The sequence below is a fragment of the Salvelinus alpinus genome, chromosome 3 (assembly GCF_045679555.1).
Source record: "Salvelinus alpinus chromosome 3, SLU_Salpinus.1, whole genome shotgun sequence".
Lineage (NCBI taxonomy): Eukaryota > Metazoa > Chordata > Actinopteri > Salmoniformes > Salmonidae > Salvelinus > Salvelinus alpinus.
In genome coordinates this window covers 27,508,620-27,534,345 of record NC_092088.1, presented here as the reverse complement: position 1 = coordinate 27,534,345, position 25,726 = coordinate 27,508,620, and the positions used below count along the sequence as shown (strand labels likewise).

The window sequence follows — 25,726 nt, the reverse complement described above, 5'->3', positions numbered from 1 at the left end:
AACTTCAATGTCAACCTGACTTACACAACAACACTCATTCTTTACCTGTATAGCAACCTTTGTATTACCAATAAACAACTCAAATGTGTGTCTTATGATTTCTGTTCTCCTAATGGACTTTCCTTTTTAAGCTTACTTCTAAGCAAAACAAAGCAGTATAATTAAAAAAAAAAACTTTGTCACAACATAACTCAAACATTGAGTCTTCACATTAGTCCTTTGTACTTGTAATTTTTCAGTTTCTTCAGATTTTTCTTTACCGTACAGGATCATTATTTAATGACAAAGTCTGTTAACTTATGTGTCAGTTTAATTTGTCTGTGAGGCCTGACTGGCATGGGTCTCCGTGGTCGTTCTGGTGATCCCTTACAGACAGAGTACAAACCAGAGACTATGTAATGTCTCAGAGTACGACTCCGTTCCAGTCTCTCAGTTGTGTGGTGTCCTTTGGTTGTGGATCTGGCTCCTCAATTGTATACCTCTTCACGAATGTTGTATTCCTGGAATACCTGGCTCCGGTTGGAGATTGAACAACCACATTGTTTCTTTATTGATCACAGTGTGAGGTATCTTGCTGAAGGTTGTGAACTTGTCTGTTTTGTCCCATTTTAGGATAACCTGGTCTCCAATGTCCACGTCAGAGTGCTTGGCTCTGCGACGGATTGTCGGCATAGATCTTGGATGTCCCGTTCTGCTCAGCATCATGGTGATCAATGGACCTGTAGACTGTGATGTACTCGCGTAGCTTCCGCTTTCAGTCCAGCCCCTCAGCTTGTGCAATGCGAATCCGTTTCATGAGGGAAGCATTTTGCCGCTCCACTTCACCATTTTTTATATATTTTTTTTACATGTTATACCCCATTTTCCTGTCAGAAGTTCTGGAACTGGGATGATATGTACCGTGGGTCGCAATCAGATCAAATCGTTAATGGTAGACCATGACGACTGAAAATCGTCTCCAGACTATCAATCACCTTTTCTGCATTGGTCGATTGTATGACATCATATTCATAATATCTGCTGTAATAGTCTACAACTACTAGTATTGAGTGTCCTGTTGGTAGTGGACCCAATAAGTCAGTGGTGACGTCCTGCCAGGTAGCACTGTGGATCTGGCACATCTGGTCTTCATACAATCTGGCAACCATGGCATGACTTGACGTGTCTCTCTGCAGCCGTGTCCATGGCAGGCCACCATACTTTACTCCTGAGATGTTTTGTGCCTACAATGCCCAAATGTCCCTCGTGAGCTTAGGCTAGAGCCCTCACATGAAGTGCATGCCGGCAAAACAATGCAAGTTCCCCTTTGGACTAATTATCCAATTACACACAGTTCCATTGCTATAGGTGCATATGCCTGGCATGTCTCAGAACACCCACGCTGAATAGCATTTCTCACCTCTCTTAGCTCTTCATCTGCAGCCGATGCTTCCTCCACTTCCCTTGTGGTCATTGCATTTAGAGTTGCGTTCACAGCCACAACTCTTACATACTCCTCTGCTCCATGTGTGTGTGTGTGAGTCTTTCACTGCAGTCCCTCCAATTAGACAAGACAGAGGGTCAGCGATTGTTGATTTTCCCTGGTATGTGGACAACGCGAAAGTCATAGGGTTGGAGTCTCAGCACCCATCGTTCAATGCTAGCGCAAAAATAGCCTCCAACGCCTTATGATCAGGCACTAGGCCTTTCACAAGCCCCAACCAATGCAAGGGTCTCACACTCAGTTTGTGAACATCTGTGTTCACACTCTGACAGACACGAGCACAGCTCCTAGGCCCACTGGTCCTGCGTCTGCTGTTACTTTTGTTTTTGCGTCTTTGTCAAAGTACGCGAGTGTCGCGGCTTCAGCTAGTTTCTCTTTTCATGTCTGAAATGCATTCTGTTCCGGTCCGAAGTGGAATGTGGTGTCCTCCTTGGTCAACTTCCGCAGAGGCTCCGAGAGTGTAGAGAACCTGGGAATGAACCTACTGCTGTAGCCCAAAACCCCTAGAAAGCTACGTACCTCTGATGCAGTCTCAGGCTCCCTTTCAGCTGTGGGCCCAATGCCCTTCTGTGAGAGTAACATGCCCATAAACACCAGTCTGTCCAAAAACAGAGTTGAGAGTCAGCCCACAGTTCTCCAGCCTGTTTAGAGCAGCAGGTACCCGTTGGTCAATGACGATGTCATCTGATATGTTCTCCACCCCCTCGATGCCTGCCAGTGCTGTTGCGATTTCATGTTGATACTGCTCACTCGCCAGCGAAACTCAAAATATGAGTCTTTTATATCTGTGTATCCCATTATGCACCGCAAACGTCATTATGCCTCTTGACTAGTTGATAACCCCATTTAAGATCCAGTTTCTGAACATGACAGACCCATTTATTCCTTGCAAAAGTTAGTCTACTCGTTTCTGAACATGACAGACCCATTTATTCCTTGCAAAAGTTAGTCTACTGTTGGGATTATGTACCTGCCACATATGGTTGCTGTGTTCACTTGTCTCATGTCCAGAAACAGTTTTATGTCGCCGTCCAGTTTTGACACTAGCCCACTAGCAGATTCACCATCCACTCTCTCGATTAAGTCTGTAGTTCCTCAATCTTTTGCCTCTACAGCTTCTCCCAGGTGGAACGGTACACACCTAAGGGCCTGTGCTACTGGTGTCATATGCTATTATGTAGGTTGATCTGCTTTGTGTTTAGCTTACCCACCCCTTGGGGGGGGTACTGTTGTTTTACCTTTGTTTTTACATCTGTCACTGGCTCACTGCTGATATGGTAACACCCACTTTTAGCACATCCAATTGAATGGCAGTCTCTTTCCCTAGCCACGCCCCTCCCCGTCCACATATCACAGTGACCTCAGCCTGTTTGCGGTGCTTGCCTATCTTTATTTGGCGTGTGAAAACCACAGGAGGTTGGTGGCACCTTAACTGGGGAGGACGGGCTCATGGTAATGGCTGGAGCGGAATAGGTGGAATGGTATCAAATACATCATACACATGATTTGCTGCCATTCCATTCGCTCCGTTCCAGCCACTATTATGAGCCGTTCTCCCCTCAGCGCCTTCCACTGGTGAAAACCCCTTTTAATCTGTCAGTGATGAACGGCACCTGATTTTATTGGCTTTCAACATTTTCATTGTACTGTCCTCTACTATGTTACTCGTGGTCCCAGAATCAATTGAATACATTCACCCCTCCTACTGAGAACGTGATCCTTACTGAGTTACAGTTCTCATTTACCACAGCTCGGTTTTGTCCTCGGAATCAACATATTTCACAGTCTAATAAGTTACCTTTGGTCTTGCACATTTTTGCAAAATTGTCCTTTCCGTTACATTTCTTGCAAGTCTGCCCACGTGCTGGACAAGCAGGGTCCTTTGCAAAATTATCTGCATGTCCACAACGATAGCACTCTTTCTCTAATTTGTCTTTTCCTTCTGTCTCTGCCCCTTTTTGTGATATTTCCCCTCCTTTTTGAAAACACGAGGCACCGTCTCATTCTCTTTAGCATCTGTACTCGCATGCATGGCGGACATCTGCACTTCAATTCTTTCACATTGTGCGGCTAGCTCAAGTGACCACGCTAATGTCAGCCCAGGGTCTTCCTCCAATAATTTTCGGCACACATATTCCGTATTACACTTGCTCGGTATGGTATCTCTAATCTGATTGTCTTTATCTCCAGAAAAGTCCGTCTTTAGCTGCTTGTCTAAGACAAGCAACAAATTGCTAATCTTTCTCACCAGTTTTCTGTGTCAGTTGATAAAATGTCTGTCTCGTGAACGCTGTGTTCACCTGTGGCACGAAGTATCCATTTAACTCAGCCACAGCCCTGACGTAGTCCGTTGGTTCTCCGGCGTCTGCGAGTGTGGAGAAAACGTCCTGCACATCTGTCCCAGTATGACGTACAAGCAAAGCTGTCCTCCGTTGTTTTGTAACTGCATCAACGTCACGTATTAGTCCTTGACCATCCGCGAACAGCTCAAATGCCATCAACCACCTGGTCCAGAGTGGACCTAGCGTAGCAAGCTCATTGTAGCAATCAAAATGTCAGAAAACATCTCAGGGAAACTCATCTGCATGCAGGTTGTCCTCATCAGGATCTTGACCTGACTACAGTTCGGTGTCGTAACCTACTTCAGTGGGTAAATGCTCACCTTCGATGGCCACTTGCATGCTGGAGAAGTGTGCTCTTCACGGATGAATCCTGGTTTCAACTGTACTGGGCAGATGGCGTCGTGTAATGTCAGCGTTGTGAACAGAGTGCCCTATGGTGGTGGTGTGGTTATGGTATGGGCAGGCGTAAGCTACATACAAAATTGCATTTTATCAATGGCAATTTTAGTGCTCAGAGATACAGTGACGAGATCCTGAGGACCATTGTGAGGCCCATTTTCTTTTAAAGCCCATTGTTGTGCTTTTCAACCGCCACCATCACCTCATCTTTTAGCATGATAATGAACGGCTCCATGTCGCAAGGTTCTGTACACAATTCCTGGAAGCTGAAAATGTACCCAGTTCTTCCATGACCTGCATACTCAGACATGCCACTCATTGAGCATGTTTGGGATGCTCTGGATTGACGTGTAAACATTTACATTTACATTACATTTAAGTCATTTAGCAGACGCTCTTATCCAGAGCGACATACAAATTGGTGCATTCACCTTATGATATCCAGTGGAACAACCACTTTACAATAGTGCATCTAACTCTTTTAAGGGGGGGGGGGGGGGGGGGTTAGAAGGATTCCTTTCTCCTATCCTAGGTATTCCTTAAAGAGGTGGGGTTTCAGGTGTCTCCGGAAGGTGGTGATTGACTCCGCTGACCTGGCGTCGTGAGGGAGTTTGTTCCACCATTGGGGTGCCAGAGCAGCGAACAGTTTTGACTGGGCTGCGGTTTCCAGTTCCCGCCAATATCCAGCAACTTTATATTTTTGTTCATTGTAGATAGTACGGAGGACTGTTTGAAGGGATGCATTCTTACTTTTTGCAATAATTTTGTTTGTACAAAATGTTTCATTGATGTCAATGGCAGGTCTGTGCGAAAGTTGAAGTCGTCAGGATTCAGCACTAGGCGTTAACACAGTAGAAAAAGGCTTCAAGGAAGGAAAGCAGGGGTTTACGCAAGACATACTGTAATAGTCCAGTCTTCATGTGATGTAGAAGAGGGGTCAATTTACTTATCGTCTTTTTCACAGGTTCGTCAGTTGGCTGTGTTCAATGGGGTGCTGTGGACGATGTTAAATTCTCCCCTAATAAGGACCATGGTTCCTTACTCTTTCACCTCAGCAAATAGTGTATTTTTTCCCCCCTTCAAACTACAAGATAAGTTTTTGATAACAATATACATTATTTAAATCTCATGTCAGAGGCTGGCCTACCACATGCTGCCGCCCAACAGAACATTTGTGTTTGATTGGCGGTGAACAAATTATTGTTATACCATTTTAAAACATTTATTCCCATTAACAATGTACATTTTAGCCTAGAAAATCTTGCCATGTTTTAATTCTTTTTTCTTCAGGTCTTATAAATGTAAGAATACATTGTCTTACAGATTCAAAAACATGGTGCTAAAAATGACTGTCTGGTATACTAGGTGATAAAATGCACAATGAGTTACAGTTACAGTTTAATTTGTCGCACATGTCAGAAACCACATTAGGTGTGTCCTATATAAATCATCCCCCACTCGTGCCAAAAGAACAGCGGTAATAATAAACAAAGGCTAATATTAATTTACAAAATGAACAGATCCGGAGAAAGAGCGTAAGACACATTGTCCCCTTGGAGCATATTTTCCCTCTTCTAGACGTGGAAGACCAACATGGAAGGAAGAAAATGATTAAGAGGAAAAGACAACTTAACCTTTGCGACATGCACCTGCAACCTGGACAAAAAGGCTAGTAGCAGTTGGTATGATCCATCGACATAATGTTTTTTTTTAAAGGACAGAAAATGTTAAGACATAATCCAGTTAGTTTTAGATTAAAGTGAGAGACGGGGGAGATGGGAGGTATAGCAGAGGGGTAGTTAGAGGGTAAAAGAGTATGCGAGAGGGTCGCAATGAAATTCTCTAGCTTATAATTTTAAAAAGGGTCTCCTTTTGATTGGGGGGGGTGAGAACGGTTCCCGCATCGTTACTCTCTAGGCCGTGATTGGTTGTCTTGATAATATTTGTGTTCTGGGCTCGTTCAGTCAGTTCATTGGATATCGGCTAAGTGCTCCCGCCACAGCATTGGCCGCTGCGGCCCTGGGGGGCGGGCTCCTGAAGGTCCACTCCTGCCCGGGCCCGGCCCCCTGCTACGGCTGCGCCCTGAGCCTCGTTCTTGGGCAGCTTCTTTGCTACAAGGACAGAGAATAGAGTAGAGTGGGCCATTAATGCTGCGTTCGTGTGCTCCCAGAATTAACAGATACACAGAACATCCAAAATGTGGATTCCTCGCCATCTGAACTAGTGAAAGCCAATTCCTTTCCTGTTTGCATTGTATTGGTAGTTATTGACGGTAAGTTGCTCTGGATAAGAGTGTTTTCTATATAACAAAAATGAAAAGTAAATGTAGTAGGCATCCACCAATTTGAATTCATCCTATACCTGGGTTTTCAAAGTAGCAACAATGTAAGGGAGGTCTATTTAGGCTTTTGAGATAAACCCATAGAATAGTAATCATATAGTCTGTGTGATCACTAATGAGGACTATAGGCCAATAGTGCTTGGAGTAAGTTGGGACTCACTGGGTAGATGGTTGCCCTTACCTATGGCCATGAAGATTTCGTTGACATTCATAGCAGTCTTCGCTGAAGTCTCCATGAACAGTAGACTGTTGTCATCGGCATAGGCCTGTGCTTCCTGCAAATACAGGACAATTATATTATTAATACAGAATTTGGGGAGATTATTCAAGGCTATAACAGGTTCTTAAGCATTAAGGGGGGTATCCCGGACACAGATTGAGTTTAGACCTGGACTAAAAAGCAATTTAAAATTAAGATTTTCCATTGACAATGCTTTTTAGCCCAGGACAAGGCATAATCTGTGTCCAGGAAATTGGCCCTAATTGACAATATGTGGACGACAAAGTATTTTTTGTTTTACATACTGTGCATTCGGAAAGTATTCATACCCCTTCACTTTTTCCACATTTTGTTACGTTACAGCCATTTTCTAAAATAGATTGAATTAATATTTTTCCTCATCAATCAACACACAATAATAAAAAAGGAAAACAGGTTTTTAGAAATGCTTTGCAAATGTATTAAAAACAAGAAATACCTTATTTACATAAGTATTCAGGCCCTTTGCTCTGAGACTCAAAATTTAGCTCTGTTGCATCCTGTTTCCATTGAGCATCCTTGAGACGTTTCTACAACTTGGAAGTCCATCTGTGGTTGATTTGGAAAGGCACACACCTATGTGTGTGTGTGTGTGTGTGTGATATATATAGATATATAGATATATATATATATATATATATATGATGAGACCCACAGTTGACAGTGCACGTCAGAGAGAAAAAAACAAGCCATGAGGTCTGTAGAGCTCCGAGACAGGATTGGTCAAGGCACAGATCTGGGGAAGGGTACCAAAAAATGTCTGCAGCATTGAAGGTCCCCAAGAACACAGTGGCCTCAATCATTCTTAAAAATGGAAGAAGTTTGGAACCACCCAGACTCTTCTTAGAGGCTTTTATGGTAGAGTGGCCAGACAGAAGCTGCTTCTCAGTAAAAAGTACATGACAGCCTGCTTGGAGTTTGCCAAAAGGCACCTAAAGAACTCAGTCCGTGAGAAACAAGATTCTGTGGTCTGATGAAACCAAGATTGAACTATTTGGCCTGAATGCCAAGCTTCACGTCTGGAGGAAACCAGGTACCGCTCATCATCGTGCTAATACTATCCCTACGGTGAAGCATGGTGGTGGCAGCACCATACTGTGGGGATGTTTTTCAGCAGCAGGGACTGGGAGACTAGTCAGGATCGAGGAAAATATGAACAAAGCAAAGTACAGAAAACCTGCTCCAGAGTGCTCAGGACTTCAGACTGGGGAGAACGACCCTAAGCACACAACCAAAACAACGCAGGAGTGGCTTCGGGACAAGTCTCTGAATGACTTTGAGTGGCCCAGTCAGAGTCCGGACTTGAACATCTCTGGAGATGCCTGAAAATAGCTGTGCAGCGACGCTCTGCATCCAACCTGACAGAGCTTGAGAGGACATGCAGAGAAAAATGGGAGAAACTCCCCAAATACAGGTGTAGCAAGTCTGTAGCGTCATACCCAATAAGACTCCAGGCTGTAATCGCTGCCAAAGGTGCTTCAACAAAGTACTAAGTAAAGGATCTGAATACTTATGTAAATGTGATTTCAGTTTATAATTTTTTATATTTTTTATTAAACAGTTTTTGCTTTGTTATTATGGGGTGTGTATGTAGATTGATGAGGGGAAAAAACGATTTAATCAATTTTAGAATAAGGCTGTAATGTAGCAACATGTGGAAAAAGTGAAGGGGTCTGAATACTTTCCGACAGCACTATATGCGTGTGTGTGTATGTATGTGTATACAGTTGAAGTCGGAAGTTTACAAACACTTGAGTCATTAAAACTAGTTTTTCAACCACTCCACAAATTTCTTGTTACCAAACTACAGTTTTGGAAAGTCACTTAGGACATCTACTTTATGCATGACACGTAATTTTTCCAACGATTGTTTACAGACAGATTATTTCACTGCATCACAATTCTAATGGGTCAGAAGTTTACATACACTAAGTTGACCGTGCCTTTAAACAGCTCGGAAAATTCCAGAAAATGTCATGGCTTTAGAAGCTTCTGATAGGCTAATTGACATCATTTGAGTCAATTGGAGGTGTACCTGTGGATGTATTTCAAGGCCTACCTTCAAACTCAGTGCCTCTTTGCTTGACATCATGGGAAAATCAAAAGAAATCAGCCAAGACTTCAGAAAAAAAATTGTAGACCTCCACAAGTCTGATTCATCCTTGGGAGCAATTTCCAAACGCCTGAAAGTACAACGTTCATCTATACAAACAATACTACGCAAGTATAAACACCATGGGACCACGCATCCGTCATACCGCTCAGGAAGGAGACCCGTTCTGTCTCCTAGAGATGAACGTACTTTGGTGTGAAAAGTGCAAATCAATCCCAGAACAGCAGCAAAGGACCTTGTCAAGATGCTGGAGGAAACGTGTACAAAAGTGTCTATATCCACAGTAAAACGAGTCCTATATTGACATATCCTCAAAGGCCGCTCAGCAAGGAAGAAGACACTGCTCCAAAACCGCCATAAAAAAGCCAGACTACGGTTTGCAACTGCACATGGGGACAAAGTTTGTACTTTTGGAGAAATGTCCTCTGGTCTGATGAAACAAAAATAGAACCGTTTAGCCATAATGACCGTTGTTATGTTTGGAGGAAAAAGGGGGATGCTTGCAAGCCGAAGAACACCATCCCAACCGTGAAGCTCAGGTATGGCAGCATCATGTTGTGGGGGTGCTTTGCTGCAGGAGGGACTGGTGCACTTCACAAAAAAGATGGCATCATGAGGACGGAAAATTATGTGGATATATTGAAGCAACATCTCTAGACATCAGTCAGGAAGTTAAAGCTCGGTCACAATGGGTATTCCAAATGGACAATGACCCCAAGCATACTTCCAAAGTTGTGGCAAAATGGCTTAAGGACAACAAAGTCAAGGTATTGGAGTGGCCATCACAAAACCCTGACCTCAATCCTATAGAACATTTGTGGGCAGAACTGAAAAAGCATGTGCGAGCAAGGAGGCCAACAAACCTGACTCCGTTATACCAGCTCTGTCAGGAGGAATGGGACAAAATTCACCCAACTTATTGCGGGAAGCTTGTGGAAGGCTACCCGAAACGTTTGACCCAAGTTAAACAATTTAAAAGGCAATGCTACCAAATACTAATTGAGTGTACGTAAACTTCTGACCCACTGGGAATGTGATGAAAGAAATCATTCTCTCAACTATTATTCTGACATTTCACATTCTTAAAATAAAGTGGTGATCCTGACTGACCTAAAACAGGACATTTTTACTAGGATTAAATGTCAGGAATTGTGAAAAAACTGAGTTTAAATGTATTTGGCTAAGGTGTATGTAAACTTCCGACTTCAACTGTATGTATGTATATATCTATATATATATATATATATATATTATTATTTTTTAAATGTACACTATCATAGTACCACACCAAATAGTAGAAGACCATTTGGCCTATGACAAAAAAAACTACACATTTTGTTTGTTATGTTGTCAATCAATGAAACACACACACAGCGTGGGAATTGTTCTCACCTGGAGATCAACGGCTCTCTTGTTGGCGACGTCAGCCTTGTTCCCAGCCAGAGCGATGACGATGTTGGGGCTGGCTTGTCTCTGCAGCTCCTTCACCCAGTTCTTTGCTCGCGTAAAAGTGTCCTGGTGAAACAGGACAGAAAAAGGCACAGAATCCATCATTTACATTAAGGTTATGACAGGGTACGAGAGTTGAACTAAGCCCATAAAGCATTGAGAAGTTATATTCTTAAAAGAACCAAACTATTGGTTTCACTGGTCATTAAATTCAATTGGACACCCTGCCTACACAGTTGTAAGGGGAAACAGATAAAGAGCCTTCACGCACTCTGTTGGTGATGTCGTAGACCACAATTGCCGCCTGGGCTCCTCTGTAGTACATGGGCGCCAGGCTGTGGTATCGCTCCTGGCCTGCCGTGTCCCAGATCTCAAACTTGACCGTCGTGTCGTCCAGGCAGACAGTCTGTGTGAGGAAGGCAGCTGGAAAATAGTAAGATGGAGGAAGGGAGGGAAGAAAAGTTAAGAGGATATGACAGGGGAGGAAACAGAGCGGTGTTCATGAAGTTTGGAAATGTCTTATATAGCGCTGACGTTATTCCCACATGGCAGAGAAGCAGGTCTGTTCTACTTGATACATTTATACCTGCACGTCGATCAGTAACGTTGCGCCGCAATCGAGTGCGCCATGACGCGGGGTTGACATGTCAATCTCTCCCACTCTCTTCAATGTCAACATTTGTTTTGTCATTTTTGGCACTTAAAACCTATCCAGTGTAGGAAAAGCTTTCAGTTGCAGTTCCTCAATTAGCTCTACGCGGAGGAGGCCTACCAACTGAGTCGTACACACACGTTAAAAAGACGCAGAGGCGTTAAAAAAAAAAGTGACTTTGATACGGTTCTATTTTTATAATACAAAACATACACATAAACAGTTTATCTGTGAATTCTGAAAAGCTATCCAGGGATTGTTCCATAGGGTTGTGTTTTTAGGGGGTGATATTAGTTCTGGTAGAATACGTTCAAATCTTCTTCAATATTGTTAAAGTGTTCTTAACTATGAAGTTGTTCATTTTCTTCGCTTTATCCTCTGAAAATAGACAGGTGAAAAGATTATTGGGACGAGCATGCACATCTTCAATATGTACCCATTGTTCCTCTTTAGTGCATTTAACTATGTCGCAAGTAAAAAGCCCTGGGTGGCAAATTAATACACCCTCAGACTTAGGAAGTTGTAAACCTTTCCTTTTTATTCTATGAGTATCAAAGTGACTTCTACTGATAGTCCACAGTGACTAAGAAGTGAAACTAATAAAATGGATACTATCAACAAACGGTACTTTGTAATAGGCTCATAATGTTATGCAAGGTCATTTGAGAAATGTTTTATTTTTGGTATCATTTGTGCTTTTTAACCATGTCCTGCCAAACAGGTTGGAGGATTAACTTCCTAACGAGCACAGCACTGCTGCTTCTACGGATCAGAACTGCAGAGAGAAATGCTAATCCCATGTCTGTAAACTACAAACACTAGAATTCCACAATCACATGACCGCGCAGAGAGTCCATGGCCTCGTTCCAATCCTTCCTTCCTACCTCCCTTTATTGAGCCCAATCACTGACATGACTGGGTCATTAAATCATTGATTACCTACTAGAAGGGAGGAAGAAAGATTGCATTTTTGAACAAGGCCCATTTATCCAGCAGTGAGGACCCATGAGGCATGTCAACCTTTGACCCCTCTAACAATTCTTACATTGCGGCCATTTCCTGTGCCCTCTATCGTTGACTGGAGCTCACTATTGTGAATTGCATACGATAAGCTAATATCCGGCAGAAATGCTGTTCTACAGTGTTAATCCATTTCGTTTTTGGACGTTAATGACATCTCCACTACGGTAGCATCGTCCTCTACATTGACTTGCTTGAGCATACATTGAGTTGACTACAAAATAAAGGTTAAATAACTGCAATTTCAGTGTCAACTCTACACTTTTTCCTTTTGTCTGACCTCATTTGCTTTGTTTTTAACAGCCATGATATGGTGATGCCATTCTTGCAATGAGATCTAGTAAAGCCAAATATCACAGATATAAAAGACCACTTGATGGAATAGAGAAACCTGCAGTGGGTCATATCAAACCACCAGAAATAGCCTGCACAACAATAGTAAAAAAATAAAATAAATATATATATATATATATACTAAATAACTCACCTCCGATGGTGCTCTCTTGGTACTCCTGAAACTGGCCCTTGACGAAGCGCAGCACCAGGCTGGACTTGCCCACCGCCGATTCCCCCAGCAGCACCAGCTTGAACTGGCAGATCTTGTTGCCTGCCGCCGGGCCGTTGGGTCGCGCCGGTCCTCCACGACCCGCCATGAAGCTGTGCAGAGGCTATCCTGAATGAGAGGGGCTTGGCCACACCAAGAGAGACAGCAGGGGGGGGTCTGGAGCAGCAGTGGAATTCCAATATGTGGGGGCAGCGGTTGGGATCCGTATAACACAGAAACAGATGGGGATTAGGTTAGAAGGGCTGAGCTGATCGGAGCCGGAAACCAGGCAAAGTAAAGAGAAGAAGTGCAGCAACTGGGATGCTGGTGTAGAGAAAAGATAGATAAACGATTACTGTCAAGAAGTAGAAGCATAAAAAAATACCACAGTTAGTCTGGCTGGAAAGTCCCTGCAGGTATAGGTGGAAGTGGAAGTTAGGCAAACCACACTGGTCCTCGTGTGAGAGCAGTCTTGCTATTGGCCACCATATATTCCTGGCATGATGTGTCAATATTGACAACGCAAACATTGGCAGATATGAAGTAGAGCCTCTTCAGTTAATGTGTTGGTAGGCAGTTGGCCTATTCAATATCAACCAAAGCATTATAAACTATGTCCAGAAATACCTCCACGGGGTGCATCTTGTCAGTCTGATTTTGCATGGCTGGCTAAAAAACACTTACAAACTGTGTCCCTACAATGTGAACTCTTTATCAATGATTTAGATGACTGATAGGGCCGGGGCTCCGTGTTGCCGCCACCGCACCTCCATCTTGGCACTCCTACACCATTGTAAAATATACTTAGGAAGCTATAGAAATGAATTTATTAGTGTCTACACATTTGTTTTTGCCATGTTTATTCTATTACAGACCCCTTAATGCATACTTTTAAATTATATTCTGTCAGTTCTTCCTTAATTTTATATTTTGGGGGATTACTAACGCTATGTTCACAACAACAACAAAAAATACATAAATACATGTAATTTTGTAGAATAGAATTCCATTGTTTCCTATGGAGGACTGCTCCTACTGGGGAGTGCCAATATGGCCGACAGGTGGCTTCCAAAGGCTCTCAATGTCCAATACTTTTAGCATTAGCAATCCAGGGTTAATTTACATCATTGCTCTTTACTTTACTGTTTGATGCCATCTATGTACACTGAACAAAAATATAAAACACAACATGTAAAGTGTTGGTCCAATGTTCCATGAGCTCAAATAAAAGATACCAGAAATGTTCCATACGGACAAAAGCTTATTTCGCTCAGATTTTGCGCACAAATGTGTTTACATACCTGTTAGTGAGCATTTCCGCTTTGCCAAGATAATCCATCCACCTGATGAGTGTGGCATATCAAGAAGCTGATTAAACAGCATGATCATTACACTGGTGCACCTTGTGCTGGGGACAATAAAAGGCCACTCTAAAATGTGCCATTTTGTCAAAAAACACAATGCCACAGATGTCTCAAGTTGAGGGGGCGTGCAATTGGCATGCTAACTGCAAGCATGTCCACCAGCGCTGTTGTCAGAGAATATAATGTTAAATAAGCCACCTCCAATGTCGTTTTAGAGAATTTGGCAGATGTCCAACCGGCCTCACAACCGCAGACCACGTGTATGGTGTTGTGTGGGCGAGCGAGCGAGCGGTTTGAGTTTATTTTTTACAGGGGCAGTGTACATTAAGCAACGTTTCAGTAAAAGTGCCGGTTTTAGCCAACCAGCTAATTTTCAACCGCAGTCCCTGGGCAGATTAGTTTGCCGATGTCAAAGTTGTAACGGAGTGGCTCATGGTAGCGGTGGGGTTATGGTATGGGCAGGCATAAAATATGGACAACGAACACATTTTATCGATGGCAATTCGAATGCACTGAGATACCGTGGCAAGATCCTGAGGCCCATTGTCGGCCCCATGTCACAAGGATCTGTACACAATTCTTGGAAGCTGAAAATGTCCCAGTTCTTCCATTGCCTGCATACTCACCAGACATGTCACCGAATGACCATGTGTGGGATGCTCTGGATCGACTTGTATGACAGTTTGTTCCAGGTCCCGCCAATACCCAGTAACTTCGCACAGTCATTTAAGAGTGGGACAATATTCCACAGCCTGATCAACTCTCTGCAAAGGAGATGTCGCGCTGCATGAGGCAAATGGTGGTCACACCAGATACTGACTGGTTTTCTGATCCACGCATCTACCTTTAAGGTATCTGTGACCAACATGGGGCCTAATGAATTCATTTAATTTGACTGCTTTCCTTATATGAACTGTAACTCAGCAACATCTTTGAAATTGTTGCGTTTATATTTTTGTTCACTAACTGTTTGTCCAAAAGCTGTCACTGGCGTAACGTTAGCTAGCTAACCAACAACTAGGACGTTGAATTCCAGTGCACTGCCTAAGTTAAGAGTACAACAAAGTCTACCAGTTCAACAACCATATGACAGACAGCTCATACGTTAACGTTAGCTAGCTAACTTAGATGACAAAACAGTCAGTAAGTAAGTGGAAAATGCATAGATAGTTGACTAGTAGCAATGGCTGGAGCATTTTTGTAACTTACTCGCTACTACGCTAGCATTTCTAGTTAGCTAGCTGACTACTGTAACGTAACTAGTTAGGTATCAAATCGTATTTGTCACATGCGCCAAATACAACAGGTGTAGACTTTACCGTGAAATGCTTACTTAAGATCTCTTTCCCAACGATGCAGTTAAAAAATATTGTTTAAACAATATAACAAAAAGGAGAACACATACAAGGACGGTACACAAAGATAATCAACTATGATTTAGAGGGGAAATGTGTTCTTTCTTACCGATTTAGATTCCAGTCGTAGTATTTGCCCTTAATTTTCAAATGATTGTTTTGATGTTTGTTTCACTTATCAGTTTAGCGAATGACTCTATCCTGTATTTCCGCGTTGTGTAACTGAACATCCGGGTTACACACACCTTCCTGAAACGAGGCTCTCGAATCTGGAGTAGTGGGATGAGAAAGCTCACATTTTTATTTGCAAAACACGCTGCCTACGTAGTCTGACTCTAGGCTAGACTACTGTACACTGACACCGGGACCTCAAAATACAAAACCAGCCCCCGGAGGAAGAAGGTAAATGGATAGGTAGCCTGTCGGTATCAGTTGTTGCAGTGGCCACCTCTGCAGACATTTTCCAAAACAAACTAACGTTACCTAAGTTCCCATGCCTCTCTGTTCCATTAACGTTACATTACAAGTAAGAGTCATTGGATGATGCGTCTTCTACTACGGGGGAATTTTGTGACGAGTCCGGAAATTCAATCTGCACATTAACACTCGTCGCTTGCGATGCGGTTTTGGAAGAATAAGGACCGTATTTCATATCAGCAAGAAATATTAAAAAAAAAAAAAAATTATACGCACCTTGCTAGTGTGCCCATTCTGTCATATCTCCATGTTACAGTGCTTGTTTACAAAAGACAAGAGTCTACCACCTGTGCTAATTAGCTACCTATCATGAAAGATAAGGGCCAAGTGTTTTGAAAGCCGTATAACAAGCAATGATTATTGACGTTTCTAAACGTTAAAACAAAGCGTCGGAATTGTAGTTCACACGAGGCAGTCGTAAGAGAAACGAATAACTGAAAACTGTAGGGAGAAGGTAGAATGCAACCTAGAGTCTGAGAACTAGCTATGCACCATCTGAGTGTCCACCAACAAAAACAAGTGTTACACATTGCTTTAACAACTGTGTAGTAGATATCGATTGATTAATCGGAATGGCCGATTTCAAGTTTTCATAACAATGGGTAATAGGCATTTTTGGGTGCCGATTATGGCCGATTATATTGCAATCCACGAGGAGACTGCGCGGCAGGCTGGCCACCTGTTACGCGAGTGCAGACAGCAAGGAGCCATGTTAAGTTGCTAGTGTTAGGATTTATGTTTATGTACTATAGCCCGCTACCATATTGTTTGAATATTGTTTTGTTACACACACATCTAAACAATGCAGATGTGTGTGTGTGTGTGTGTGTAAAGATTGAGCAACATAGAGTGACAGGCCATAAAAGCTGTGGTCAATCTGGAGAGGGGAGGGGTGCATATCTCCAGGCCAACCAGGGAGGGTAGGACACTGGACAATACCATATTAGGAACTGTTTGAGTGTAGCATCTGAGGAGCGGAAAAAGACAGATCTAATCTACCCAACGACCAGATGCGGACAGAGGAGAGCACCAAGGGACTGGGACAAGTCTGAGTGCCAGCGATAGGCTGAGCAAAGTTTAAACCACGCTCAGCCTCTACTGTGATAGGCCAACAGACGGGTTGGAACTACATCATCACGGTATAAGAACAGCTGTTTACGTACTTCCTGCCAGTTCTCTGTTTTACCCTGCGCGTTGATACAGCGAACCCGTGTATACGAAAATTGCATTTGCCATTTATTGTTTGCGTTAATTAAACATAATTAAAGAAAGTTAGCTGAACTTGCTTTTTATTTATCCTGATACCGGATTCGATTAACGCAGCGCTCACACTAGCTAGCATTAAATTTATCTTATAAAAAACAATGTTAACATAATCACTAGTTAACTACACATGGTTGACGATATTACTAGTTTAACTAGCTTGACCTGCGTTGCATATAATCAATGCGGTGCCTGAAATTGTGTCACTTCTCTTGCGTTCAGTGTAAGCAGAGTCAGTGTTGCCAATTTAGCGACTTCGTCGCTATATTTAGCGAGTATTCAGACCCTTCTAGCGACACATTTTCGAAAAGATTTACTAGCGTCAAATCTAGCAACTTTTTCTGGTGTTATTGGAGACTGACGTGAAAGCACGTATCGTTCTTATACTTCTCAATGAGCAGTGGTTGCTGCCTTGGGCCCCACGCCGTCCCAAAGCACTCACAGGCGGCCCAGTCCTCATGCAGCGGTCGCTCCCAGCTGCAGTCAGAGCAGGAGATGTTCACCCCTCCTCATCCAGACTGCAAATGAATCGCGCTTGCGGGAAGCCGCTGCTGGCTGATCCCGCCCTGGCTTGCATTCAGGGCAGGATGTAAAATGTTCTTTGTCTAAAATAAATCACTGCATTTGACTCACACAGCCTCAGTCACTTACTCACCTTGTCCACTCTTTGTGTGCCTCTCTGTGACATAAGCTAAACATCTAGCTGGCTAGCTCATCATGTCTTAGTCTAAACTGTACACTGAAAAATACAGAAAGGAGTGTGAATCAAACCCTGAATTCAAAGGCTGGTTGAAGCCGTTTATTGGAGATGATATACGGGCATACTGCCTGTATTGTAAGGCTGATTTCTACGCCAAACTTAGTGATGTAAAAAAACACATGAAAACTCAAAACATACTCAAAAGGCAAAGCCTTATAACAGTTCCACCCAAAACAAGCTGCCATTTATGGTTAAAAAAATTAAATTGACTGCAAAAAAGGCTGAGGCCACCAGCTATCGCTGAACACTGTTCCATGCTGGCATGTGATCACATTGGAGAAGGATGTAGAGCTGCTTTCTCAGACTCCACTGCTGCTACCCACTTCAAAATGCACAGGACAAAGTGCACAGAAATTATTAATGGTGTTCTAGCACCATACTTTCTGAAAAAGTTGGTCGCAGATGTGGGTGACCAGCGTTTCAGCCTCCTCCTCGATGAGTCCACAGATGTAAGTGTATCTAAGTACCTTGGGGGTTGTGATAAGGTACTTTAGTGACACCAAGCAGACAATTGTATCAACATTTCTGGGGCATGTTGAGTTGGAGGGAGGAGATGCCAAATCTATAGCCCGTGCTGTTGTGGCTTTCCTCGAGAAGTGTTGTCTTAAAAAAGAGAAACTCCTGGGGATAGGGACTGACAATGCCTCTGTTATGACGGGGATTAACAATGGGGTCCATAAAGTGCTGAAGGAGGAGTATGGCTTCAAATATCTGGTTCTTATTCGCTGTGTGTGCCACTCTGCAGCTTGCTGTAAGTCATACTTCCAATAACACCATCCCCCGTAGTGTGGAGTACTTAGTACGAGAGACTTATAACTGGTTTTCAGTGTCTCCAAAGCGCAGGGAGGCCTGCAAGGCCATATATGAGACCATCAACTGTGGGGAGAAACCTTTACAGATAACCAAGGTGTGTGTCACACATTGGCTCTCCATTGAACCTGCGGTTTTATACTCCATGTACAGTGATCCTCAAAACATATTGTATCTGACTTTTTTTTAAATCAGTGCTGGGTGAGGTACAGTTGGCCGTCAAGGCTTTTGAGGGAGAGCAAGTAGCTCCTCTTAAGCTACTTGACAGCTTGGTTAGCCTGATCAAGTCTGTGAGCAGCAGGGTGCTGAATCCACTGGCAAATGTTGATGTACTCAAAGGGCCAATAGATGGATACATCAGTCCCAAACCGTACCTTGGTTACCTTTTTGAGTCAAAGGCAGCTGAGCTCCACCTTGCGCCAGAGGATGAAAACAATGTCCGAAGCGGTGTGTAGCCTTCACCATCTCCCTCACTAATGAGTTGGGGCCAGACTAGTTACCATAATTTTCTCACATTGCCATTGACAGTTTTTTCTATTGTCTCTTTTTGGTCCATTTAGATTGTTAATGTAGATTGTATATAAAAAATGTTATGGTTAAAAATGTTCATGTTTTACTGTGTCTTGTTGTAGGCTCCTAAGTGGACCATAAGGTTAAAAATCAAACCAAATTAAGAAAACAAAAAAAACGAAGTAAATCCGCCAGAGTGTCTCTTTTGGGTCACTTTTGCCGGTCCCAAGCCCGGATATAGGAGGAGGGTTGGAATTGTGACATTAAAAAAACAAGAATCGACAGAAGAAAGTTCATTTGTAGTTATAAACATATTTAGGGGGTTTTTTACTCACTTTTTGTCTCTCCCACGACGTTATTCTTCTCTCCTACAGCGTCCATCACAATTACATGCACATGGCCAATTATGCAAATTAGGCGATGACGTCATTTAGTGACTTCTAGTGACTTTTAGGACAGCCAATAGCTACTTTCCTTACTGAGGAGTTGGCAACACTGGTCAGGGTATATGCATCAGTTTGGGTCGCCTGGCTCGTTGCGAACTGTGTGAAGACCATTTCTTCCTAACAAAGACCGTAATTAATTTGCCAGAATTTTACATAATTATGACATAACATTGAAGGTTGTGCAATGTAACAGCAATATTTAGACTTAGGGTTGCCACCCGTTCGATAAAATACGTAACGGTTCTGTATTTCACTGAAAGAATAAACGTTTTGTTTTCAAAATTATAGTTTCCGTATTTTTACCATATTAATGACCAAAGGCTCGTATTTCTGTGTTTATTATATTATCATTAAGTCTATGATTTGATATTTGATAGAGCAGTCTGACTAAGCGGTGGTAGGCACCAGCAGGCTCATAAGCATTCATTAAAACCGCACTTTGTTCATTCAGTATTGTTGTAATTGTCATTATTACATATATATAAAAAATGTCCTATTAATCGGTATCGGCTTTTTTTGGTCCTCCAATAATCGGTATCGGTATCAGCGTTGAAAAATCATAATCGGTCGACCTCTACTGTGTAGTACCACTTATTATACACTAGCTATAGTCTAGGTTAAAGGTGTTTTTTTTCGACCAAGGCTATAGTACAAACAACAACATGTCGCTACATAGTAACTAAATGTAATCTATCAGTGGCCTTGTCAATACATTTTCACACATAGCTCAAATAGTCCTATAACTGCTTGCATACCGAACATTGTTAACATTGTTAGGGCTACCTAATATTGTTAAACTTTTTAGGGTCTACCTAACGTTGTCTTTGTCATCAAGCTAACTTTCTGAATTTGTGCTTTGTGTAGATGGACCTCTTCCACTGTCGTCTTTGCGCCTTTTTGTTCCTCCACTGCGTCTGGTGTCTGCAGCTCTGTGGCAAGTTGTTCAGCGTGGAGACATAATGGACTATGGCTTGGTGGAGGAGTTTGTCACCACTGTGTTGGAGGTCGTTCCTGATCTGATGAGTTACAGAGAGCGAGTCCAACTCATCATGGGGCTGCGGGCACAGGTGAGAGATGGGACGGATGGGAGAGGAGGGATGGGATAGCACAGGGCATATAATGCATACAGTCTCTAACTTGCATGTGTAAATTAATTGAATTTTCACTCTATCAGCTGGTTCTGGAGTTGTGTCGTACAGATCAGCTAGCCGACCCCGAGACCATCCAGCCACACCTGAACAGGATGAGGACCTGTATCATCACTCTTAGTAAAAATGAGGTGAGTGCTGCTACTCAGCGTACAATCAAGACTTGTAACTCTGCTGGTGGTATACATTGGCTAGTTAAATTGACAGACTGTGTGTAATTCTTGCTGAAGACTCCTGATCCAGAGGTGAAGGCATCAGAATCCAACTTCCTGAAGCTGATTCAAAGCCTGCTGGAAGACCCAATTAAGAGGGAACACTTCTTCCAGGTCAGTGTTGTCACTGACTGTGTAGCTGATCAATTATTCAGAAAGACGTGGCTTTCTATCTTTCTTTCACTTGGAGTAGGTTAACATAAAATATTACTCAAAAGCACGGACAATTTTCTTCTTGTTTACTTCTTAGAATGTTTTTCTAGAGGAATTTGGACCCAAGTATGACTCCACACTGCAGAGTCTGGTGTGGGAGTTCCTGTCTAGGCTGGAGAAGCTGCTTCCGACACCAACCCTTCATCAGGTACCATACTAACATGTTATTACCATCAGCCTACTTTCATGCATGTTTTTATACAAAATAAATGCATGCATATGATAACTTTGTTTATTGCTCTTTAAAGTCATTCCTCTTTCCAATAGACTGCAGCATGGTTCCTACCTGACCACTCTGTTCTAGAGGAGTGCGTGCAGTCAGTGTGTCACCCTGAGCCATTGAAGACCCTTCTCCAGTACCACAAGCCATATAGACATCTGGACAACAATGGTAAGAGGTAGACTTAGAAAATTTAAAAAATGCTATCCATTGTATCTATGTTACGTGGAGCTTTTTTGTTGCTGTCGGAAGAAAACCTCTATCTCCAAAAGAGACTATTTCAGAAAATTGAAATAAACCGCCATAATTGACCATTAACGAACATAAAATTATGAATCTTCAGAAGCTATTTAGAATACATTTTCTTGGTCCTAGAAATGTGAAATGTTCAGAGTACATAGAAGGGAGTTACTGCTTTCAATACATGTAAAAGGGGAGTTAAGGTTTTCATCCTTGTGAATGTCAAGACATTGATTTGTGTCCTAAAACTACAAAAGTAGGATCTGTGTTTGATATATAACATTTCTAATGTTTGACTTGCATGTTTTGATATAGACTTGTGTTTTCTTGTCCTCAGCTCTGTCTTCAGGTGACAACCACAGCTCGCTGTCACTCTCGCTCCTAGAAACAGTTGAGATCTTTGAAACAGAGATCAAATCAGATCCTATGAAACAGAGATCAAATCAGATCCTATGCAGGGGTTTATGAACATTCTAAGCTCTGCCTCATCTGTCAACGAGTCAGAAATGAACAGACATTTTCACCAACCTCAAACTGACAGTAGGCTGAAAATCCAAAGAAACCCTCACAGTAGCCAACAGGAAGTACAGGAGAGTTCTAGTTTGCCTACTTCCTGTCTGTTCCTTCAGCCCACAGTGCTGCTGCACAGACTTGACATTGCTGATATGCCGTTACCTGTGTCCTCTCCAACATTGAGTCCAACATTGAGGATAAAGAGTGTACCTCAGTATTCTTTGGCGCCTGACCCATCCTTTACAATGGGGAACTCTAACAGAAGCAAGCGTGTCAAAATGTGCTCCTTATGTGGGAAGACTTTTATTGAAGCAGAAGATTTGATGGCACACATGAGATCTCACACTGAGCAGAGTCCTTACCAGTCTTTTGAAGAGCTTAACATGTCTACATCATCTTTTGAGGATGGGATAGAGATATCCCAGCCCCATGGCACTTCACCCCTGAGCCCAACAACTTCCAAAGTTTGTACCACTCCAAGACAGTCCTCCAAATCCAGACAGTCCTCCAAATCCAGAACATGTCACGTGTGTCTCAAGACTTTCTATACTGTGTATTCAATGAGAAAGCACATGATTTTCAAACATGATCAGCTCATTTACCAGTGCCTCGACTGTGGAGAACAATTCGAGAGAAAGTTTAATTTGAGGGAACATATGGCAGAGTGCCATCCCACTCTGTCATCCAAAGCAAGAACATGCCATTTGTGTAACAAGACTTTCGGCAGCCCATATTTAATGAGAAAACACCTAAAATCCCAACATGATCAGCTCCCTTACCAGTGCTGCGATTGTGGAGAACATTTTAAGAGGAAATGTCATTTGAAGGAACATAAGAAAAACTGCCCCACAATGTTTTCCTGCCTCAGCTGTGGAGAAAAGTTTGAGGAAATGTGTCATTTGAAGGAGCATAAAAAAGAGTGCTTGGCAGTGAAAAAGCTCTTCTCTTGCCCTCTTTGCAAGAAGACCTTCATTGAAGCAAGGAGGTTAACCGCACACATGAGATCTCACGAGAAAAGGTCTAATTTGAAAGAACCTAAAGTGTGCTTAGCTGCAAAAAAACGCCACTTTTGCTCGATGTGTAATAAAACATTCATTAAAGTACACGATTTGAAAGCACACTGGAGATCATACACTTACCAGTGCAACCAGTGTTTGCAAAGCTTTGAACATCAGGAGAACTTACAGAAACATCTGCAGTATGCTCGTGAGGAGGCAGCTCAACTAGAAGAGGTTAACACGTTTACACCATCTTTTGAGGAGGAGATGGAGACATCCCAGCCCCACAACACTTCCAATGTTCGTCGCAATCAAAGATACTCTTTCAGAGCCAGAACATGCAGTCTGTGTCACAAGACTTTCAACAGTATAGCTTTAATGCGAACGCACCTGATTTCCAAACATGCTCAGCTCCCTTACCAGTGCCTCTGCTGTGGAGAGAATTTCAAGAAGAAGATTAATTTGAAAGCACATAGGAAAGAGCGCCATCCCACTCCAAGTCTCCAACCCAAGGAGTCCGTCAAAGCCAGATCTTGTGTCGCAATACTTTTGACAGTACATTTTTTATGAGAAAGCACCTCAAATCCCAACATGGCCAGCTCCCTTACCAGTGCCTGGGCTGTGGAGGAAATTTCATAAAGAACCCTCATTTGAGGGAGCATAAAAAAGAGTGCTTTCAGAGACCACAGCAAGACTTGAGGGAGTCAAATGAGGGAGTCGATCCAAACCAGCACCAAAGGGATGTTAATCCAGCAGATAGCAGCAGCTCTCTGGCAACAAGGGAGAGTGAGACAGAGATTCCACAGTCCCACAGCTCTTTAAACCTTATAACCTCCGATACACCCCCCACTCAGAAACCCTATCTTTGTGAAATATGTGGTAAGGATTTCCTGATGCTGTTTCGAATGAAAGAACATATGAGAGCACACACAGGAGAGCGCCCTTTCCCTTGCCGAGACTGTGGCAAAGGTTTTAGCAGAAGGCGGAGTCTGAAACGCCATCGATTGATTCATACAGAAGGTCGGCCATTCCTTTGCACAGACTGCGGCAAACGTTTTTCTACAGAGGCCAGTCTGAAATCCCATCAACTGATTCATACAGGAGAACGGCCATTTGCATGCACTTTATGCAAGTTACGCTATCTCACAAAAAAACACCTGCAAAGACATATGAAAAAACATTGTTTTAAAACAAAACATTTTAACGGTGTGTATGATGTGCAAAAGCTTTTTTTACAAAAAAGTTGAGTCCAGCTGTTGTGTGTACATTTTCCTATTTAAGTAACCTAGCCTGAGACCTGAAGACTTGGTTTCACAAGGTGATGGGCAGGCTTAAGCTCAGCAGGCTAACACAGTCTTGTGGCGCACAGGAGACCTGGTCTCGAATCCAGCAAGTAACACCAGCAACCTCTTCTCACCAGATTTTTCTACTGAATTGACTTTTAGTACTGCAATTGACTTTTATTTTGACTCATTATTATGATGAATGTGTTGTTTTAGATTGTATTCCTTGTGGAGAATTGATAACATTACTGCCTCATTAGGTGTATGTGTGTTGATCCTGTGCTTCAAGTCATCTGTGTTTTATTAGTCATGCCACATGTAATTTTCAGTGGTGTAAAGTACTTAAGTAGAAATACTTTAAAGTAATACTTAAGTCTTTTTGGGGTATCTGTACTTTACTATTTATATTTTTTAGCACTTTTACTTTTACTCCACGACATTCCAAAATAAAATAATGTACTTTTTACTCCATACATTTTCCCTGACACCCAAAAGTACTCGTTACATTTTGAATGCTTAACAGGACAGGAACATGCCCCAGTTCACACACTTATCAAGAGAACATCCCATCTGCCTATGAACTGGCGGACTCACTAAACACACATGCTTCATTTGTAAATTATGTTTGTGTGCCCCTGGCTATCCGTAAATAAAATAAATATCCAAGAAATTCGTGCCGCCTTGTTTGCTTAACATAAGGAATTTTAAATGATTTATACTTTCTTGATAATTAATTATATTTGAGCAAATACATTTACCTTTTGATACTTAAGTTCATTTAAAACCAAATACTTTTAGACTTTTACCCAAGTACTATTTTATTGGGTGACTTTCACTTTAACTTGAGTCATTTTCTATTAAGGTACCTTTACTTTTACTCAAGTATGACAGTTGTGTACTTTGTCCACCACTGGTCATTTTCTCTTGAATTGTATGTATTTACATGCAGAGAAAATGTTTTTAAAAAATGAGTATTTCAGTAAATTTACTTCTCAGCATTGTAGTTTAGCCTTCAGCAACCCGTTGTGAATCGAATTTACAAACTTGCAATATATGGCGAAGATTAATTGAAATAAACATAACACAAGAAACCCATTATTTTGTACACAATGGTCAATTTTGTTATCCCTCCATGTTATTTATTTTGTATGTGTACAAATTGAAAGATATTTCAAATAAATATCAGCAATAAGAGTGGGTGTGTATTCTTTGTGGTTTTGGATAGTATTGGTGCTACTGAGTTATTTCAATACAATGATGCAGTTAAATCATTGTCCAAAAATGTACGGATTGTGGTTAAAAAAGCAGACAA

General features: G+C 42.2%; 2 protein-coding genes across 3 annotated transcripts; one reads left to right on the top strand and one right to left on the bottom strand.

Moving 5' to 3' along the window:
• Positions 1-5,432: 5,432 nt before the first annotated feature.
• On the bottom strand, positions 5,433-15,567 carry LOC139570477 (ras-related protein Rab-5C). 2 transcript variants are annotated; one of them, XM_071392367.1, is made up of 6 exons: positions 15,431-15,567; positions 12,546-12,779; positions 10,658-10,809; positions 10,330-10,452; positions 6,747-6,840; positions 5,433-6,335 (listed from the first exon to the last, which is right to left on the bottom strand). In XM_071392367.1, exons 2-6 carry the CDS (start codon positions 12,709-12,711, stop codon positions 6,208-6,210), a joined length of 663 nt encoding a protein of 220 aa, XP_071248468.1. In that variant the 5' UTR covers positions 12,712-12,779; positions 15,431-15,567; the 3' UTR covers positions 5,433-6,207. The 2 variants fall into 2 exon arrangements, with proteins under 2 accessions (XP_071248468.1, XP_071248469.1); XM_071392368.1 differs by having other exon boundaries at positions 12,546-12,926; positions 15,431-15,565.
• A 45-nt stretch (positions 15,568-15,612) lies between these two features.
• On the top strand, positions 15,613-25,683 carry LOC139570476 (TERF1-interacting nuclear factor 2-like). Its single transcript, XM_071392366.1, has 7 exons — positions 15,613-15,723; positions 20,452-20,654; positions 20,762-20,866; positions 20,966-21,061; positions 21,198-21,308; positions 21,428-21,551; positions 21,958-25,683. The coding sequence occupies exons 2-7, from the start codon at positions 20,547-20,549 to the stop codon at positions 22,086-22,088; spliced, it is 675 nt and encodes a 224-aa protein (XP_071248467.1). The 5' UTR covers positions 15,613-15,723; positions 20,452-20,546; the 3' UTR covers positions 22,089-25,683.
• Positions 25,684-25,726: the final 43 nt, after the last annotated feature.

Excerpts from the sequence above, each read along its gene's own strand:
- LOC139570477 (XM_071392367.1), bottom strand. The coding sequence starts at position 12,711 with ATGGCGGGTCGTGGAGGACCGGCGCGACCCAACGGCCCGGCGGCAGGC. Across the intron at positions 10,453-10,657 it reads TCTACGACATCACCAACAGA|GACACTTTTACGCGAGCAAA; the intron begins GTGCGTGAAGGC and ends CTGTTTCACCAG. Across the intron at positions 6,841-10,329 it reads AGAGAGCCGTTGATCTCCAG|GAAGCACAGGCCTATGCCGA; the intron begins GTGAGAACAATT and ends CTGTATTTGCAG.
- LOC139570476 (XM_071392366.1), top strand. The coding sequence starts at position 20,547 with ATGGACTATGGCTTGGTGGAGGAGTTTGTCACCACTGTGTTGGAGGTC. Across the intron at positions 20,867-20,965 it reads TCACTCTTAGTAAAAATGAG|ACTCCTGATCCAGAGGTGAA; the intron begins GTGAGTGCTGCT and ends TTCTTGCTGAAG. Across the intron at positions 21,309-21,427 it reads CGACACCAACCCTTCATCAG|ACTGCAGCATGGTTCCTACC; the intron begins GTACCATACTAA and ends TCTTTCCAATAG.